Source organism: Balaenoptera borealis, assembly GCF_965194805.1.
Source record: "Balaenoptera borealis genome assembly, chromosome: 14".
Classification (NCBI taxonomy): Eukaryota; Metazoa; Chordata; class Mammalia; order Artiodactyla; family Balaenopteridae; genus Balaenoptera; species Balaenoptera borealis.
In genome coordinates, this window is record NC_138875.1 from 82,023,405 (window position 1) to 82,044,954 (window position 21,550).

At 43.1% G+C, this 21,550-nt stretch overlaps 1 protein-coding gene across 5 annotated transcripts in view; it reads right to left on the minus strand.

Annotated features, from left to right (window-relative positions):
- Nucleotides 1-21,550, minus strand: part of CIT (citron rho-interacting serine/threonine kinase) — a 168,422-nt gene that overhangs the window by 130,125 nt on the left and 16,747 nt on the right. For all 5 annotated transcript variants that reach the window (XM_082355799.1, XM_082355798.1, XM_082355797.1 and 2 more), the window contains 3 exons: nt 16,485-16,586; nt 3,708-3,850; nt 2,715-2,808 (listed from right to left, as the gene is read on the minus strand). In XM_082355799.1, coding sequence (XP_082211925.1) covers nt 2,715-2,808; nt 3,708-3,850; nt 16,485-16,586 — 339 coding nt within the window. The remainder of the gene's footprint in view (nt 1-2,714; nt 2,809-3,707; nt 3,851-16,484; nt 16,587-21,550) is intronic.

A 21,550-nucleotide genomic window follows, 5' to 3' on the forward strand; every position in this document is an offset into this window, starting at 1 on the left:
GATTCACGAATATCCAAAATACAATGACCATATGTGGCAGGTGGTAGGGAAAAGGATGAATGGATTTCAGGTAACATACAACAATTTCAGCAAGTGTGAACTATATTTTACACAGTATATTTTGAGTACCAAAAAAAACCTTTTAAAACCTACTTTAGACCTACAAAACATTCTATTTAAAGGAAACACGTTTCACCCACCATCGTTGATCAAAAATACAGAAAAAAAGTATAATTCTATATCCATACTTGATCTAGATTGCAAATTGTTGATCTTTTATAACAAAAGGGCCTTTGCACTTAAAGCAATGCTAAAAATTCCTTCTCATCTGCTTGTCATATTCTGACCCTAAGAGCATAAAGTTCTGGGGAGGCCATTCTCTAAGAGGAGAGGAGCTACAGCATTCTCAAGTGTGTAGGACTGAGGGCCATTATCTCCTTGACCATCGAGCGGCAAATAAACCTGAGTGCCTCCGGAGGCTCCCCGCCTGAAGGGAATGTTGCTACCGCTCGCAGAATTGGAAAGGGCAGTTTGCAGCACTGAAAAATAGAAATTTGAAATGAAGAGGAGTCCTGTCTCTCCACCAAGGGCTCTGAAGAGAGCGATTCCAGATGCAGAGATCGGACCTTACTCTTTATTCCCATTTCTTTACCAAGCAGTGACTCTGGATCGTAATGGAGTTTTCTGAGTAGGTTTTCTTATCGCAAACACATAGTGCCAGCTCGAATTGATAAGCTTTCTGATGCTTCTCAGTCCACGGCAGAGGTTCTCCACCAGGGGTGATTCGGTCCCCCAGGGAACACTGGGCAATGTCTGGAGACATTTTGGTTGTCACAACTGGAGGGGAGGGTGCCACTGGCATCCAGTGGGTAGAGACCAGGGATGCAGCTAAACATCCTACAATACACAGGACAGCAGCCCCCCAACAAAGAATTCGCTAGACCAAAATGTCAGAGGTACCGACTACATATCTATGCTTCATTTTATTTCTAGATGCCTGATTTTATTAAGGTCATTAATGCAAGGTATAGGTTTTTGAATCCCAGATGATAAAACTTTGCATGATTTAACTTTTTTTCTGTACTTTATTCCACTAAATTCAATACCTAAGTTTTCATGCCTGTTTTTTTTTTTTGTCTGCATTGGGTCCTCGTTGTTGCGCGTGGGCTTTCTCTAGCTGCGGCGAGCGGGGGCTACTCTTGGTTGTGGTGTGCGGGTTTCTCAACGCAGTGGCTTCTCTTGTTGTGGAGCACGCGCTCTAGGCGCGCGGGCTTCAGTAGTTGTGGCTTGCGGGCTCTAGAGCGCAGGCTCAGTAGTTGTGGCGCACGGGCTTAGTTGCTCCACGGCATGTGGGATCTTCCCAGACCAGGGCTCGAAACCGTGTCCCCTGCACCGGCAGGCGGATTCTTAACCACTGCATCACCAGGGAAGCCCTCATGCCTGTTTCTGAATTGTACATAATTTTTAAAACATAAAATTCTTTGATATTCTAATCTAATTATTAATGTAATGATCAAGTGGAATAGATTATAAGCACATAATCTGAGGGGGGCGGATAAAAAACAACCAGTGCTAAGGTGGAAAAACCCTGACCTCAGACAAGGTAAGGAGCCTGTTTTTCCAAGAGCCTGAACCTGAAGGAAGTTATGTCAAGTGGGCCTCAGATCTGCAGAACAGGGAGGCCAAACCCTGGAATGCAAAGAGTTAAACACAACCCGGATCCTTTTCCTCGCATCAACATAATAATACCCACCTTTCCTCCACGGAACTTGAGGGAAAAAAAAGGAAATTTTATATATTGCCCTTCGTAAGGACTAAACTCTGAGATCCAAGAGGCATTCTGAAGAGCAGCCACCCCTCACCTCTTAATTTCTGCATTTTAACTAGAACCAGTATTTTCTAGAGGAAGAATAAAAGCCCAAGTTTCTAAGGATTTGTCCAGATCACCAAGTGATTCAGTTGGGAAGTTAGTCTTAAAATCTAAGTCAATTTTTTCTTAGACTTACCATTTTTTGCATAGTTGACCTGAAAATTTACATTTTAGTATGCACCAACTTTATTAGGTTTCTAAATTCTAATTTTCTTTTACTTTGTCATCTTTTTCCCTAAAGTATTCTCACTCTTGACCTCAATAGCTACCCTCTTGCCTTCCTATTAGCACATGGAATACAGCTTAATAATTATTAGCATGTGGAATACAGCTTAATTTTTACCAAAGGTCCAGGATTTAGAATCGACATTTTGAGTACTTGGTTCTTAATGCTTAATGCTTGGTTCAAATTCTTTGGTGATTACTTTCAATTTCATTGCATAGGAAATAGAGGATTTGAGATAAATAAGGTTACATTTCATCAAAATATTTAAAGTGAAAAAGAAAATGTAATAGAAGACAATCTATTAACAAGCAAGGAAAAAGAAGGGAAAAACAAAATAAGCATTTTCCCATCTTTTAATCCAAACTATAAGAATGTTCCTAAAAATGTTTTGTAGGGTATTAACAGGTATTTTACATAAAAGGGTACCAGATCAAGTAAGTCTGGAAAATCGCTCTGTGTCCCCATCCCCACCCACCCTGCAGAGAAATCATTTCACACACTGAGAGATGAAGGCTCCAGAATGTCGCCTAACTTTATCCCATGTTTTCCAAACTTATGAGGACCTCAGAACACTTTGTAGGATAAGCTCTATTAAGTTATCTTATTCCATTTTGTTACCATCTTATTTGAGTTCATTTTAGCAGCTGATCCAAAATCCACCAGCTTGATGTGTCCCATTCGGTCAATGAGGATGTTCTCGGGCTTGATGTCTCTGTAAGAAAATCAAGGCCACAAATTAGTGTTGTCTTCTCCATGCCAATCATCAAGCAACTGCTAACCTAGGATCTTGATTCAGCCAAGGATCTTAGTGTCTGTGGTTTTGCCATACAGACCTCCCTACTGATGGACATACATAATAAGCATTTTGCAAAACAAATGTAAGTAAAAGAATGAGAGAGAAAGAATAGAAGGGAGGGAGGGGAGAAAGAGAGGGAGGAAGGAGAAGGGAAGCAGAGAAGGAAAGGGAACAAAATAAATGTTATTAGATGGATTATTTCTCCTCGAGACACACATTTTACCTCAGGAGAACTAAGGCCACAAAAAGCTAGGGGATGTGCCCAAGGCCATGTGGCTAGTCAATGGAAAAACTGAGACACTATTCAGGATTTTGCGGTTCCTGGTCTAACCATCATTCCATTCCCACAACATTCTCAGATGCTCGTAAAACACTAGCTGAGAGAAGATGTAAAGAAACACTTTTCAGCTGAGGATGCGGGGGCACACCTTTGTCAATTACTAACAGGCAAGGTCAGAAGTACAACTACACGGTCTTCTGTTCCTCCAGGGTACGCTGCTTCCTTGCGCAAATCAAATTCAGTTTTCCTACCACAGCACCCAGAGAACCCATGCAAGAGTTCCCGGTCTTATTAGGCACATTGACAGATCTTACCAGCAAGCATGAGAATGTTACAATTTTAGATCTATTTCACTGTTGAATGGGTAAGCTGAAACATCTGCCATTTTGGAAAATTTGCTTTCAGTCAATTATGGTGAAGATGGGCTAAAAATTGGATGAAGCATTATTTTGATGCTGAAATCATTCACTCTATTTTAGGAACTCTTAGGTGATACAGACAAATCCCCAGTCAACTACCAGAGAGCCTCACTTACCGATGTACATATCCCATCTGATGAACGCTGTGAACAGCCAAAATGAGTTCAGCTAGGTAAAACTGAATCATATTTTCATCTAACTGGTCCTCATATCTGTTCAAAAGTGACAGCAAATCCCCTCCAGGCTGATATTCCATGACCTGTATAGAATGCCAAAGTTATTAATTCTTCATACACCCAAAAAAGGGGGAATGTTCTCAATTAGATCCTCGAATACTGCCTGACATGTTTTATTACAATGTCTCCACAAAGCAATGAAGATGTATGAGACATATCGTAAGCCACGTAGGACGAGGTCCCTGCCCTAAGGAAATTACACCCGTTACCCAAGAGAATCAATACAATGAAAGATGAATCCTAAACGCCATGTGCAATGTTTGCAAGGCAAGCTTGAAAAGTTGAATTAAATCCACCCACTCACCCACCCACCCAAGTCGACACCCCAGACATTCCCTGGGATTAGGTACATAGCATAGATGGAAATTCCTGGAGGGCAAGAAACCCTCTTGCATCCTTTCTGCATTTCCCTCAGCCCCCAGCAGAATATAGGAGATGGGCAATAAACATGATACAATCATTTCCTTAAACAGTCAGTGCGGAAGGCAACCTGACCGTCTCTGTTAAAAATTTTAAGTGTGAACATATACCCTCTGAACCAGTAATTCTGCTTCCGATGATTTATTTTACAGGAACTTACCATAGTTTGTAGATAGACAGATAAAGAGATTCACTGAAGCATTGTTTGTAACGTGGGAAAAAGAAACCCTGGAAATCACCCAAATAGCCGTCATTAAGAGACTGCTAAAATATGATTTATCTAAACAATGGGACAAGAGGCAGATATTAAAAATGAATGGACTCGATCTATTCATTCTGCCATGGAAAACCATCTATGATGATATAAAGTGATGCCCTAAAGAGGATACAGTAAAACTCCTCTTTTGTGATTAAAAAAACATATATTACATTTGTTAGTATATACATAAGGGAAAAAACCTGGAAGAATATAAAGTACAGCCTCAGGGAAAATGTTTGATTAGCAAAAAAAAGTCTTCTACCCCAAGAAACTGAAATCCTTCCTCCTTCTGATGATAACCGGGGGTGACATTACTGAGTCGACACGAGGCTTGGAGGTTCATCTGCCCAAGAGGCTTCAAATCTCAGCCCGGTGACTTCACCTCTCTGCCTCTCAGTTTCGTCCTCTGTAAAATGGGGATAAGACTGAGTCCCTCGCAATGCTGTGCCTGGCGCCCACGAGATCCTCCACTGCTGTTCGTGTCCTCTCCTTTCCCTGAATTCACGGCACCATCCTCTCCGCTCTGGCTGGGAGAAGATGGGACCCATTTTGACCGTCTTTGCAACCGTGTCAACCCCTCCTGTCCTTTGCTCTGATTTCCCATTTTAAAGTGTGGCTCATAGCCACACTTTAAATGTCTTTTATTTTAAGTTGTCTCAAACCCTTTCTGGAAAGAGGCAAGATTCAAATAAAAGTCTTTTTAAAAAAAACACTAAATCTCTCAAACCACTGCATTCCAGAAGCCAACTCTGGGATGTGAATTCTCTTCATCCTCCTCCAAACTTCTGTTTGCTTTCAGTCCAGAATTAGAAGAAAGTTCCAGTCAAGTAAGACACGGAGCAACTGCACATGTCCCCAGAGGCCCCAGGCTGGTCCAGTAAAGACTCTGCCCAGCACCAGGTCAACCCCACACCGGGGACTCCGGGAGGGGCCAGTGACTTGTATGTCCTCCCCAAGGGCCCCTCGTCACCTGGCATCTTACACGTAGCAGATACTCAAGCAGATACTGGACAATTTGATCTAAGGTTCCATTTGCATTGCAATTGCTAGAAAAAAAAAAACTGATTTTTGAACTAACACGAACAGCAGCACTGAGAAGGGGCAGCAGCTGAAACGCAGACTTTATTTTCCCCAAAGTCTTGGCAGACGTAAGCTGCTCGTCCCGGTCCTCAAAGAGCCAGCAGGAGGCACCTGGCTGCCTGCAGCTCACCCACGTGTCCCAGCCTGGGTCTCCACAGGCCCTGGGTACACAGGTGAACGCTAATTTTTTACGTCTGTTTTAAATATATATTGGCATTAAAAAGGTCTTAAATATCCACACACACAAAAAAATTCGCGCATAATAACGGAAGTACTCATGCTTTTAGAACCAAAATGTCTTAAAATATAATAAGAACAATGCATATTTATGACGACATGTTGCAGTTATAAATTTTCTAATCGGGCTCTATTAAAGATGTGAAAAAAATAGAACGGCTTGCGAGTTTAAGGCTGAGAAAATCGAACATGTAGCAGCTGCTGGCCACTTTTAAGAGCTCACGAACGGACCACTATTTAGCACTTAGCGGTGACTCCTGAAGATTCTATCTGTAATGACTAGTGAAAAATAGTTCAGAAAATCAGAGCCATCTCTTCGAAAGGCAAAAAGATACATATTCTCTGCTCCTATTCAGAAGATCCAAATTCCTAAGCTGAAAATCCCCGCCCAAACTAGATTAGTCTTTTCTGCTGGTCAGACAACGTTCCGTTTCTTCAGAAGCGCTCATTAATCAGCAACAAAGATGACAACAGCTGCTAGGCAGCGTGCCCTGCAACATGAGGTCAGGAAAGATGTACTAAATGACAAACCTCCTTATCAAAGAACCCAACCAAACTTGACCCACCAACAAGATTCTAGACTACCAGACTGCAAATTCCAATCGTACACCATTAGGAGAATTTAGTTCGGGCATCTACTGGGTAAATTTAGCTACCCCAAGATGTTACCCCATCCCCAAGCTATCTTACCGGGGTACAGTCACTCATCCTGGGATGAATGGAGCCCAAGGGAAGATAGCTTGTGTGTGGTCAAGCCAAGTTTCATCAATCTTGCTGTTGAGGCTAAAGAAATAATAAAGAACCAGGACTTGGACACTTTCAGAAAACACTTTTGCACTTTCAAAAATGGTACCAAATCAAGAGGCTCCAGAAAAGGGAATCCTTCTACACTGTTGGTGGGAATGTAAGTTGGTGCAGCCACTATGGAAAACAGTAGGAAGGCTCCTCAGAAAACTGAAAATAGAGCTGCCATATGATCCAGCAATCCCACTCCTTGGCATATACCCGGACAAAACTCTAATTCAAAAAGATACATGCACCCCTATGTTCAGAGCAACACTATTCACAATAGCCAAGATATGGAAACAAGCTAAATGTCTGTCGACAGATAAATGGACAAAGAAGATGTAGTATATAAATGCAATGGAATCCTACTCAGCCATACAAAAGAACGAAATAATGCCATTTGCAGCAACATGGATGCAAGTAGAGATTATCATACCAAGTGAAGTAAGTCAGAAAGAGAAAGACAGATACCACATGATATCACTTACACGTGGAATCTAAAATGTGACACAAATAAACCTATCTATGCAACAGAAAGAGAATCACAAACATAGAGAACAGACTGGTAGTTGCCAAGGGGGAGGGGGTGGGGGGAAGGATGGAGTGGGAGGTTGGGTTTGGCAGATGTAAGCTTTTATATATAGAATGGATAAACAACAAGGTCCTACTGTATGGCACAGGGAACTACATTCAATATCTTATGATAAATCATAATGGAAAAGAATATGAAAAAAAGAATATATATATATGTATAACTGAATCACTTGGCTATACAGCAGAAATTAACACATTGTAAATCAACTGTACTTCATTTAAAAAAAAAAAAAAGAGGCTCCAAAAGCATCATCAAGTCACAAAGTAAGAGTTTTCAAGTCTTCATACCAGATGACATGCTGTAAACCAAAGACCGGGGTCAGCAGAACCGATGAACAAATTAGACCAAAGTCACCACCCAGGCTGTGCCAGACCGTCCATTCACAGCATTTGGATTTGCCCCCAAAAATGACTCCACGCCTGATTTTTACTATTCAGAGATGCCCAGGGAGGCAATGTTCCCCCCAGAAATGTGGCTCCTAACCCAAGAAAACTGGCAAGTCCTCTAGGGCAGAGCTTCTCAAACCTGCCTGCACACCAGAATCACCTGGGGAGGCACTTTTTTTTAAATGGGTAAAACACATTCATCCACATAAATATGTGAGTGCCTATTATGTGCCAGGCACTATTCCAGATATCAGGAAAATAGCAGGGACTAAAATAGACAAAAATCCCTGCCTTCGTGGAACTGTAATTCTAGTAGAATGAAAAAGAATTGGAAAAAAAAAAAAAAAGAATTCAGCAGTATGGAAGGATAAAGTATGTCTCTTCCTCATCCCAACCATTTAAGGAGCTTGCTAAAAACGTGGCGTCCACGGACCAACCCCAGACTTCATGGACAAGCTCCAGGGGTGGGGTCCAGGAATCTGCGTTTTTAAGGAGCTACTGGGGTGATTCTGATGCAGCCAACCCAGAACTTATTTTTTTTAAATGTTTTCATTTATTAGTTTCTTTTTTTGTTTGTTTTTGGTTTTTTTTGGTCCACTCTGCACGGCATGTGGGATCTTAGTTCCCCGACCAGGGATGAAACCCGTGCCCCCTGCAGTGGAAGCTCGGAGTCCTAACCATCCTAACCACTGGACCGCCAGGGAAGTCCCCACCCGGCACTGTATTGAGACCCGATGCTGATGAGGCTGTGGAGGCATCACGGGTCCTTACCCCAACTAACTGACACGCTTCTACAGCAGAGGCGCCCCGGTATGAAGCCTGGCTTTAATACACCCCTCACTTCTGCTGCTTACATTTTTCCAGTGACTTCCTGGAGCCACTCTGCGTATCAAGACAAGATCACTGCCAACAAAGGGCTGGAACATAAGCAGTCCCATGAGCACTGAAGCTACGATCCTGCATCCTTGCAAGGACGGGAGATGTCCCCGCAGGCCACCCCAAGAGTGATCACCAAGGCATGGTAATCAGAGACCAGGGAGATGAGAAGACGGAAAACAGCCCTACAGTGTAACAGCCCTGAACAACGTGACAACCCTGCAGACGGCAGAGAAAGCACAGCAGCTGACCGGCCAGCCTGGCTTGGAGTATAATGGACTTGCTCCTTTAAAGCAAAGACGGTCCGGCCGACAGAGACAGACCCTTCTGAGGGCAGCAGCTGCAGATGCTAATTAAAGGGCAAATCTTACATGTGTGCGGTTTGGAAGAAGCGGCAGCTTCTCTGCTGGTGTTTGCATCTATACCCCGAGTGCTGGGATGGCAATTCCCACCAGTTGTGTTGTGTCTGGAACAAAGGATAAATGTGTGTATTTGTTGTGTGTGCGCGCGCATGCACATACACACGCATGCTTGCATGTATGTGTGTGCGTATCGGGGTAGATATGCAACAGCTCTTTAGCGTTCTATCCCAATTCGCATACTGGTGTCATCAGAGGCGTACCGTGCTGGCCACCTCTTAGAAACATGTCCTTGAAATGCCTGCACTACAATCAGCATGACTGAAAGTGCCATGAAAATGTAAGGATGTTACTGGCATCATTACCCGCCCTGCCCAGTGTTCCTGATCTTTGGCACGGGGGAGGAGGGAATGGATACTCCAAGCAGAGTGGCCCCTGGCACAAACCCTAAATTATTCTGTTTGAAGGGCAAGGTGACCAGGAGAAAAAGAGAGAAGGCCCTTTATTTCAGAAAATACGAATCCCAGCCTGAGTCATCCTTCTATTCAAAAAAATCCTCATTGAGCATCAAATCATCCAGAGTCTTGGCAAGAAAGAGCACACTCAAACTAGGTAACTGAGGACATTAATCGAGGAAAGGTCTATTTGTAAAGGTGTGGGTGAGGTTAAAGGAAATGAACATGGGATGATGAGGCACCCCGGGACTAGTAACAGCGGGGGAGTAGGTACCATTCGTTGGCCTGAGAGGGCAAGGAAAGGGGTCTCAGGTGTGCACACTATTACTGCAGAAACAGAAGCAAGAAGCAGTAACCAGAAATTAGCTACGGCTACAGGACAGTGGTTCTCCAAGTGGCGTCTCCAGACCAGCAGCAGCAGTATCACCCGGGAACTGGTCAGAAATGCAAATTCCTGGGCCCCACCTCCACGCCCACCGGATCAGCAACTCTGAAGGTGGGCCAGGCAAATGGGGACAACGTAGGAAAACTGTAGCCCCCAAAACAGTGGGACTCTAAGTGCACTCACTGGAGGGGGACTTCCCTGGTGGTCCCGTGGGTAAGACTCCACGCTCCCAATGCAGCGGGCCCAGTTTCCATCCCCGGTCAGGGAAATAGATCCTGAACGCATGCCTGCCGCAACTAACAGTCTGCATGCCGCAACTAAGAAGCCCACACGCCACAACGAAGATCCCGCATGCCGCAACAAAGACCGGCACAGCCAAAATAAATAAATATTTTTAAACAAATAAATAAATAAATGCACTCACTTGAAATATGCCTCAAAAGACCAACACAAAAAACAAATACTTCAAAGGCACTGATAATTCAAAGAACACCCTGAGGCAATGACACACTCAGCAACTGAACTGGAGTCAATAAGACGTATTAATATTTCATTTCACCAATGAGAAAATTGAAGCCGGAAAGGCCAATGACTCCAGAGAGACCAAGCAAGGTACAGGAATAAAACAAGAACCTATACTCTAAGTAACAGCTTCCTTCTGATGGGCAGCTGGCTTGTGAAGCAGCCAACACTGGTGAGTTTTGAGACATGCCTGAAAACTGGATCATCTTACCCAAGAGATCAAAACAGCACGTCTCGCTGTCACAATGATCATAAGCTGCTGTATTTCACTAAAACAAAAAACAATGAAGTTTTATTGGTTAACTCTCTCCCACCCTCAACGACACCAGAGACTGGTGATCACACAGGCCATGGGGTCACTGCCTAGAAAAAGTCCACCTCCAAATGACTCCTACATAGGAAGGGAAGTATCCATGAAATTGCATGACTGTGGTTGAAAGCAAGACAGGAAATAGAACCACAGTTGTGTTAGAAACAGTTTTAGATGTGTCAGGATAAATGTAATAAGGAAGACCACCAGAGGTGGAGCTGGGGGCCTGGCATCTAACCCCATCTGTTATCTACAGAAGTAGCTGTTTTAACCTCTGTGCCAGACTCTAACTTATCCCCCCAATACATTCTTCCCTTCTCCCACAGTAATAAGAATTTTAGCTGGATATAGGCCATGCAGCGAGACAGTACAGACACGTACACGTGACGAAGTTCTGGTCAACAAGATGTGAGAGGAAGTGATGTGTCTCACCTCCACATCATCCGGTGCAGAAGGAATTTGCTTCCTCTGCCTTTCTGCTCTTTTCTCCTCCCAGCCACGTGCAACACACACATGAAATGGCCCAACTTCAAGCATGTCAAAAAGGACAACATCCTAAAGCACAGGAAGCCACAGGAGGGAACCATCACATATGACAGGGTGGCCCCACCCTGCTGGGGGTCTCTCTGTTACATGACCTTAGGCTATACCTTAACTAATACATCCCTGTGTGCAACTGGGGGAAAAAACTTTGGGAATGAACAGAGGGAAGCTGATGTAAGGTCCCAGAAGGGAAAGGAGACTCGTGAGGCAGTAACAGGCTCAGAGCATGGGCAGACTGAAAAGATCCACCGTATGAAAAATATCAGCACAAAGCCAGGAAGCTTTACGAACCTCACAAAGAATTTAGCTACAACAATACTACAAGTGGTGAGTTGCAGAACAATGTTTTCTTTGTAGAGATCAGCTCCTTCATGGAAGGACACTGGGGAAGGCATCTGTTAAACAGAATTGAACAGATTTCATCATGAACCAGATCAACAAAGTACTACTTCCGTGGGCCACCTGCTAGAATACACGACTCGCCTTGTTATATGGAACCAGACGTTGACGGACCTTGCTATGATTTTCTGTAGCAAAAACTGGAAAGCCACACTCATTGGTATGCAACTATGGTATGGGCAATTTTTAACCATCAAAACTCAAAAGGATCCAAGTTCGATTTCCGTGCACCGCAATCCAAATTTTAAAAATCTCACTGGGTCTGCCTTCAATTACATACTTGGAGAGCAAAACTCACACTATTAACAGAATACAATTTCCATAATACCTTGAGTACATTTGTATGTAAATCGAATTTCTATGAAATTAATCATGCATTCACCCAACAGATATGTCTTAAGCAATAACCTGGGGAAGCTCTACTGGAAGCAAGGGAGGAATCATCGCTCTCCTGGTGGAGGGAGTAGCCTGGTGGAGGCAACCGCCCCCCGTTCACGACGTGGAGGTGCAGGCTGCTCTAAGCGCAGAGCAGAAGGGAGCCCCTCCCACGGCAGAAGAGCCGGGAAGGGTTTCTGGAGGAAGCCACATCTGTCCCACGCCCAGAAGGAGAAATGAGGGTCAGCCAGGTAAACGTGGGAAGAGGGGAGCGTGCGGAGAAAGGTCAGAGGCAAGTTCAAAGAACCAAAGGAAGCTCAGGGTGAACGTAAAGTGAAAGGAGAGAGACGTGAGCGTTGAGGCTGGAGGCGGCTGAGGAAAAGGCCTTGTAAACCACACGGAAGAGTCTGGACTTCATCCAGGGGGCAGCAGGGAGTCTTGAAGGGTTTTAACAGCGCCATGGCTTGGCTGCAGTGTGGAGGAGACCTAGGGGAAGAGCAGGACAGATGGCAGGAGGAACACTTAGGAGGCTGTCGCAGGAATGCGGGCAAAGGAAGACGGCGGCCTGCACTCCCACAGTAAAAACAGCACTGGAGAGAAGAGATCGCATCGAGAAATACACAGGAAGTGGAATCCTATTTCTTTCATTGATTTTTAAATTTTTTATTTATTTTTAATTGAAGTATAGTTGATTTACAATGATTCAGGTGTACAATGGGGTGATTCAGTTCATATACATATATATATATATATATATATATATATATTCTTTTTCAGATTATTTTCCATTATAGGTTATTACAAGATACTGAATATAGTTCCCTGTGCTATACAATAGGTCCTCGTTGTTTATCTATTTTATACATAGTATTGTGTATCTGTTAATCCTAAATTCCCAATTTATCCCTCCTCCCCTTTCCCCTTTGGTAACCATAACTTTGTTTCCTAAGTTTGTGACTCTATTTCTGTTTTCTAAATAAGTTCATTTGTACCATTTTTTTAGATTCCACATGTAAGTGATATCATATGGAATTTGTCTTTCTCTGTCTGACTTACTGCACTTAGTGTGATAATCTCTAGGTCCATCCATGTTGCTGCAAGTGGAATTATTTCATTCTTTTTTATGGCTGAGTAATATTCCATTGTACATATGTACTGCATCTTCTTTATCCATACCTCTGTCAGTGGACATTTAGGTTGCTTCCATGTCCTGGTTATTGTAAATAGTGCTGCTATGTCATTGATTCTAAATGTTTCTTTGAAACAAACAAATAAATAAATAAATAAAATGTATCTTTGGGGACTTCCCTGGTGGTGCAGTGGTTAAGAATCCGCCTGCCAATGCAGGGGACATGGGTTCTATCCCTAGTCCAGGAAGATCCCACATACTGTGGAGCAACTAAGTCCATACGCCACAACTACTGAGCCTACACCTTAGAGCCCACGACCCACAACTACTGAACCTGTGCACCACAACTACTGAGCCCACGTGCTGCAACTACTGAAGCCCGCGTGCCTAGAGCCCATGCTCTGCAACAAGAGAAGCCACCACAACGAGAAGCCCGTGCACCGCAACAAAGAGCAGCCCCCGCTCACTGCAACTAGAGGAAGCCCAGACGCAGCAACAAAGACACAACGCAGCCAAAAATAAAAATAAAATCAATAAAATAAAATCAATCATATTAAAAAGAAAGAAAGAAAGAATGTATCTTCAATTAAACAACAATTGCATTACAAATTAATATTTAACTGCCAGGGGAGTTTACTACGATTTGTGTTTCCCCAAACCTCAAAGGTTCAATGATCTAGAGGCACAGTGGAATTTCAGTACGTTACAACGCAAATACAGACGTACAGTGCCCTTATCTTGCCACAGGCAGAATGTGTCTCCAGATTCAGAAATATTCAGATTTTAGGAGGGCACAATGTTGCACATGCTTTGTATTATGCAACACCCTGGGATATCACCCTGTAATCAAACATATTCATAACTTGCAGCAAAATGGATGAACAGTCACACTAAAGGGAATGAATAAGAGTTCGGGTCAGGTTTTGCTATAGAGCTCAAGTCAGGTCTTGCTGCCAAATAAGTAATAAAATAACTTGAGGTTTTCCAGAGTACTGGGTATTTCAGAATTGCAGACAAGAGATGGTGGATCTATCATCATACCTTAATTCCTATGCTAAGTTTGGATTTTTCATATGAAAACAGTACCCTTAGTAGCAAGCATTTTATTCCAAAGTACTGGAAAAGAGAATGCAGGCAAGGAAATAATTACAAGACCCCATTGGTAATACCCAATTGAGCTACTTAAGAAGGGTATAAAAATCTCCTTGCAGCCAGGTATCAAGGTGCTGAGGCAACCAGAATACAAGAAAACACTCGTTTTGAGAACAGTCCCATTTCCCAAGATGGTGGGTGGAAAAACTGAGAAGACCATCCTAAGCTAAGGATGCCAATGCCAGTGTCAAGATCCAGAGGGAAGCCCCACAGCCCAAAGACCCAAAACAGGAAGCCCCCTGCAGATGGAAGCCTGTCCTAGCAGAGGAATGGCAGATATTCCCAATCTACAAGGTATTCCAGAAAAGTTATATCCAAGCAGAAGTCCACAGCAGTCAAATCCACAATTAAGAAAAAGAAAGAGATGGTCCTTACCACTGTGACAAGGCCAACTGCTATGGATAAAAAGGGTGACACCGAAGAGTTTAAAATTCTCAAAATGCCCAAATATCACCCTCCTAGAGATATGCTTTGAAAACTGTTGAGCAGCGGGGGAAAAAAACCAACTACCATCAACATGAAAAAAACTACGAGTGTTGCTCCTAGGGCCCCACTGATGATCCTCACTGGCCACCCCGGAGACAAGCAGAGGGTGGCTTCCCTGCAGTAACTGAGCAGGAGCTTGCCACTGGGGACTGGACCGCTAGCCCTCACGCATCTGAGTTCCTTTACGTAGGACACTCAGAATCTGCCATCACCTCTGCCAAAACTGACCATGATGGTGTGGAAGTCCCAAAGCACCTCAACAGTGCTACTTTTATGAAGAAGAAGCTGCATGAGATTGGACCAAATCTCATCAGAGAATCTCATCAGCGATTCTCAAGAAGCTGCATGAGATTGGATCAAAAAGGTTGAGCTCTTCGACTCAGAGGAAGAGAACGGTAAGATTTCAGAGCAGAGCAAAAGGCAGACCAGAAAACAGTGGAGTCTCAACTTCTGCCAAAAACCAGAGCCTTTCCTAGCTCCAGGATGGCCTGTGTGCTGTGTGGCCTCAAAAACTAACATTATGCTCACACGCTGGTGTTCTATACCATTTGCAGAGCTCTAGTTAAAATGTCCAAAACAACAACAAACAAACAAAGAGCCTGCTGTGTCAAGGGAATTGCTTTTCTGAAGGCTAATGAATAAATCTGTTAATACACCCAAATACAAGGTGCTCCGCAAGACACAGAGAGCACAAGACAAATATTATGTATGCAGCAAATGTCCTAGAACACCAGTGAGCCTAGAAACACACCAAGGTCATTAGTAAAGGTCAGGGCTCCAAGCCCCAGGTGTCAAGGAAGGAAAGCTTCCAAGACAATATTCAAGGAAAGGAAGTTTCAGGACATAGAGACCACAGTTGTGTTGTTGATTCTGAAGGAGCACTTGGTCAGCGCAAGGCCGGTCTCCCAGTGCATCTGTGTGAGAATGTCCTTGCTCAGAAGGCTGGGTAAGGCCAGGGTCCAAGGCAAATAAACTGTTTATTCCAGGGCAGAAATAAAGGTGGTAAAGTCCCCCCAAAATGCCCAGTGGAGGTTCAAGACAAATAGGAATCCGTCTCTCTCTTACCCTTTTCTCTGACATGAGCTTTACAAAAGTTTATCTCCATTCAATGTAATAGGATAGTCTTGTTTTAAGGGCTGAATCAAGAACAAAAATCGTTTTTAGGATACCTTTTTAATTTTAGGAATCTAAACCCCCAAGAACCTAAACAAGTCCCCAAAATGAATTTTAGCATTCTGTAAGTTATGCTACATGCACATCAGGAAAAACCATGGCATTGCTCGAAAGAATGAAGCAGATCTGCACGTACTAACATGGAAAGATGTCAGGGACAAATTGTTCAATGCAAAAGCAAGCTGAAGAGCAAAGTAGACAGTAATATACCACTTTTGTAAAACAAACTATATACATGTGTTACACGTATAGACATAGAAATATTTTTTCCACAAGGCGTGGTTAAGGGCCAGAAAGAACATACACAACCATTAACATTTGTTTCCTTGGGGAAAGGGATTAGAAAGAAAGGTAGAGCATGTTCCCTTCTATTTCATACATTTCTGCAGCATTTGCATTTTCTTATAGTAACTATGCATTATCTCAATTTTTAAAATTTAAAGTAAGATTCTGTTAAAGGAAATAGCAGACTATTCCCAAATAAATGACTTCTCCTTATTGCTCTTTGAGCCACAGCTACAATATCCAGCAATAAATGAGGCTCTTTCTAAATGGGTTAGTTCTTCCTCTTTAAGACAAGAAGAATAGGAAGACACCTGAAAGTCAGGAAAGCATGAGAAAGAATAAGAGGTGTCGTGGGCCACGTGGGCAAGAACCACATTGAATTCCACAGCTGTATTCTCTGATTATCGCAACACCAGGCTAATTCTAGAGAGATGGAAAGACTCACCAGATAAACATTATTTTTGTCCTGAAAGGCATACTGTAACTGTGGGATCCAAGGGCTTGTGCTCCGAGATAATATGTTCTGTTCTTCCTCAAAATATGAAACCTAGGGGGAAAAGAAACTGTTTAGACAATTATAAAGAACTAAGTGTGACAGGGAAAATGCCCTTTGCTTAAACTGATAATTCTAGTTTTGTTTTTTTTAAAAAAGCCATCACTTAGTCCAACATTCCACAAATCTCATTCTTCTGCCTACTTTACTCACCATTTTTGCCAGATCCATAAAATATGTGTCCAATTATTTACTTAACGTCTTTCTTTAAAATCAACTCACTACTTTTAAATCTAAATCTCTTTCTCTTTACCTTCCCTTCCTGAGCAATTCAGTCCTAAAGCCATCAGATGGAGAAGAATCACCAGGTAAGCATCCATGACAGGTGGCAAGGAGAGCCACGGTGGCCCAGAACAGGGTGACTGGTCCAAGCAGGGTGAGGAAGGTCATCACGTGTAGGGATGGCCTTGAGCAGGGCATCTGAACCTACCAAGGGGAGGGGGCAGCAGCAAAGACAGTAGACTGGATGGACACAGGTGCATAAAATAAGTAAAAAATATTAAGGGTGATATCAGAGGAGAGAGTTACAAACATGGAAAGTGTGAGAATCACAATGAACCTTGTGAAGCTGGATTGGACTTGGAAGTGTTGATGTGAACACATGGTTTTCAACATATAGATACAGAAATAAACAGAGATGTAAATGTGTGTGTGTGTGAAGGTAGGTATACTGCATACATGTACATGTATTCCCTGGCTTTGTCCACTGAAAGGCGTCTGGGAGCAATGACATCCCAATGACATGACATCTGGGAGCAATGACATCCCAACAGCAATCAGAACACCTAGTGCCCAGATCGTGGCCTCTAAATACCATTTTCCACTTAAAAACAAAACAAAACAAAAAAACAGAGGTCCTTGGAGAAATGACTGATTGCAGGTCTGGGGCAGGTAAAGTAAAAGTGTAAGAGCCTGAACATCTGCTGTATCAGAAAGCGACACAGAACTCAAAGATGGGGGATATGTCAAAAGGGCACAAAAGCCAACCTGAAGAGATTCTTTTTTTTTTTTATTTAATTTTATTTATTTTTTATACAGCAGGTTCTTATTAGTTATCTATTTTATACATATTAGTTTATATATGTCAATCCCAATCTCCCAATTCATCCCACCACCACCACCACCACCGCCACCTTCCCCCCTTGGTGTCCATATGTTTGTTCTCTACATCTGTGTCTCTATTTCTGCCTTGCAAACCGGTTCATCTGTACCATTTTTCTAGATTCCACATATATGCATTAATATACGATATTTGTTTTTCTCTTTCTGACTTACTTCACTCTGTATGACAGTCTCTAGGTCCATCCAAGTCTCTACAAATGACCCAATTTTGTTCCTTTTTATGGCTGAGTAATACTCCATTGTATATATGTACCACATCTTCTTTATCCATTTGTCTGTAGATGGGCATTTAGGTTGCTTCCATGACCTGGCTATTGTAAATAGTGCTGCAGTGAACATTGGGATGCCTGTGTCTTTTTGAATTATGGTTTTCTCTGGGTATATGCCCAGGAGTGGGATTGCTGGATCAAATGGTAATTCTATTTTTAGGTTTTTTTTTTTAATTTTATTTATTTATTTATTTTTTATTTTTTTTAATTTTTTTTGGCTGCCGTTGGGTCTTCGTTGCTGCGCGCGGGCTTTCTCTAGTTGCAGCAAGCAGGGGCTACTCTTTGTGGCGGTGCTCAGGTTTCTCATTGTGGTGGCTTCTCTTGTTGTGAAGCACAGGCTCTAGACGCGTGGGCTTCATTAGTTGCAGCACGCAGGCTCCGTAGTTGTGGCTCACGGGCTCTAGAGCACAGGTTCAGTAGTTATGGCACATGGGCTTAGTTGCTCCGTGGCATGTGGGATCTTCTCAGACCAGGGCTCAAACCCATGTCCCCTTCATTGGCAGGCAGATTCTTAACCACTGTGCCACCAGGGAAGCCCTATTTTTAGTTTTTTAAGGAACCTCCATACTGTTCTCCATAGTGGCTGTATCAATTTACTTTCCCACCAACAGTGCAAGAGGGTTCCCTTTTCTCTCATTGGCCAACTTGGGGACAATTTGAATATAAAAATATATTATGACAGGAATGGATTGTAACTCACTGACAGGAAAATGCAAGTCAATACAGATATAAATAAATTAATGGATTGAAAGTTTTATGAGAAATAGGTATTTCCATAATTTGAAAGTATCTCCTTCCAAAATATATGTATGTAATTACAAAGAGGAAAGGAGTAACTCCACAGTGGAGAAGTGTGGCAGATACCTAAGTGACATCCTCAGGAATGTGACAAAGTGAAATTGAGACTCACCTGTTGGGATGCAATGAGAGGAACAGAGCATCCTGTCTGCGATAATCCTGCCTGAACCTGAATCTCAGCATGAGCAACATCAGACAAATCTAAATTTTACCAAATAACTGGCCTATAATCTTCAGAATCGCCAAGGTCATGAGAGTTCGGGAGAAATTAAGGGACTGTTCCAGACTGAAAAGACTAGAGAGACAGGACAATGAAATGCCATGTGTGATCCTGAAGTGAATCCTTTTGTTCTAAAAGACCATGGAACAAACTGGTGAACCCTGAGTGGGGCCTGAGGATTAGATGGTGGTAATTTTATCATGGTTGATTTCCTGATTTTGATGGTTGTGTTGTCATTCATGGGAAAACGTCCTTATTACAGGAAATGTACTCTGAAGTACCTGTAGATAATGGGGCATCGGGTTGGCGAGTGATTTTCAAATGGTTCAGGAAAAGAAAGTTGTTGATACTATATGTGATAGTTGTGTGTCAACTTGGCTAGGCTCTAGCACCCAGTCACTCAAGCAAACACTAATCTAAGTGTTGCCGTGAGGCTGTTGTGTAGGCAGTGGTTAATTTGGTAAAGGAGGTTATCCTTGATAATTTAGGTGTGCCTCATCCAATCAGTTGAAAGGTCTTAAGAACAAAACTGAGGCTTCCCTGAGAAAGAAGAAATTCTGCCGCAAGACTGCATCACCAGCTTCTGCCCGAGAGTTTCCAGCCTATTGACCTGCTCTACAGATTTCAGCCTTCCTAACGCCCACAGTCAGGTAAGTCATACACATATGCGTATGTATGTATAGTCAATGTGTACATGTATGTATAGTCAATGTGTATAGATAGCATGTATCATATATATATACTATAGAACCTTGACTGACACACTGTACTTGCGACTTTTGTATAAACTTGTGACTGCTTCCAAGTAATTTAATTTTAAATACACCTTCTTCCATTTCATTCTAACAGTAACATCTGTCAAAGTGCCAGGTTTTGATATGCCAGTTAATATTAAACTATTAAATGTTTTAAAATAGTTCTGTCCGTGTACTGCCCAAAATCATCATGCACACCACGAGTTTAACCTCTAACACATCTGGGAAACACCAACCCAACCCCCAAAATCTACCGTGTGGGATTTGCTGATCCTTCTCTTTTCCTGGCACATAAAAAGTGTTCAGTGAAGGCTGGCTGAATGGAAGGGTCTACGTCTTCACTTGCTTATCATCGACGCCTCATCTGACCCCTGAAGCTTCTATTAAAACAAATTAGAGGTCTCTGAGGACCTCTTCCAGTTTTCATGGAGCTCTGGGAGGGGGCGCTGGCTTCTCCTAGGTGACAGGCCTTGTTCACAGGATGCTACCTCTTCTCACCTCCTCTCTGGCACTTCCTTCCCCCAACTCCCTGTGCTGACTTCTCCTCTCACACCCTTCAATTCCAAAGCCTCACCGTGGCTCAGGTAAGGAATGGGTGGGTGGGTTTAATTAGCTCCCGGGTGTGTGCGATTTTTAAATCCCCCAGCCCACGCCTCGCAAGGGGTCATCTCAAGTCATTCACCTGGAGGAACGCACACCTATGTGAGTGTCTCTATCACTTGCCTGCAGTATGGTAGACGCTGAATTTGCTTCCTTTGATATGCATCATTTCCCACCTGAAATATAAGCAGCACAAGGCTACATCTAAGGCCTCTTCCAAGGACCTAGGAACACACCAGACACAGCAGGTGCTCAGCAGGTGTGGCCTGATGACAGGTGGCTGTTAGGTGCTGAGTGGCTGAGTGAGCACCTTCCACGCCTCTCTTCCGAATGATTTGCCACAGCCTGTCATTTGTCCTTTCCATGAAGTTGCCCACACTTCATTCCTGAACGCACGCCACAGCTTTCCTGGATGCCGACAAGCAGCTTCCTGCCCTCCGCTGAGTCTCTGACTGGAGACCACACAAAGTCACTTAAGCACTCAGACCCAGATCCTGACCTCCTTCTTCCAAAAGCCTACATGATCCCCAAACGTCTCACAAATTAAACTGTGACTCCGAAAAGCAGTTCTTGGGGAGGGTGAGTTACTATTTAATGGGTAGAGTTTCTATCTGGGATGATGAAAAAGTTCTGCAGAAGGACAGTGGTGATGGTGGCACACTGTGAATGTACTTAATGCCATTGAACTGTACACTTAAAAATGGCTAAAATGGTAAATTTTATGTTGCATGTATTTTATCACAGTAACCAAAAAAGGGTTCTTGAGGTTTCCCACCAATCACCCCCTCCCAACTCCAATATCCTTATTTCTCCCCATTTCCCAGTCTATTCGTTCTAAACCACTTAAACAACAAAAACAAACAAACACATCTGCATATCATTCTAATACTCACACCTCCAGAACAGCACACACGCCACGTTTCTACCTGGTACATTCTCGTCACTTCTCTCTGCCCAGAGCCCATGCTCCCTCTCAGCGCCACTAACCTTCCCTGTCTCTGGCTCACCCACACCTCTCCTCATTCTATCGTTCGTGAATTTGCTAACTGCTCCCTCTTCTGTGATGCTTTAGCTCCTAAGTGCCTGCTTTACAGATCTGCGTTTTACCTCCACTTTCCAAGGTTGTTCTAAAACCCTGAAACTAACAGCCATGGAGCTTCGATTCCTTTTGCAGGCTTCCCACGGAGCTGGGTC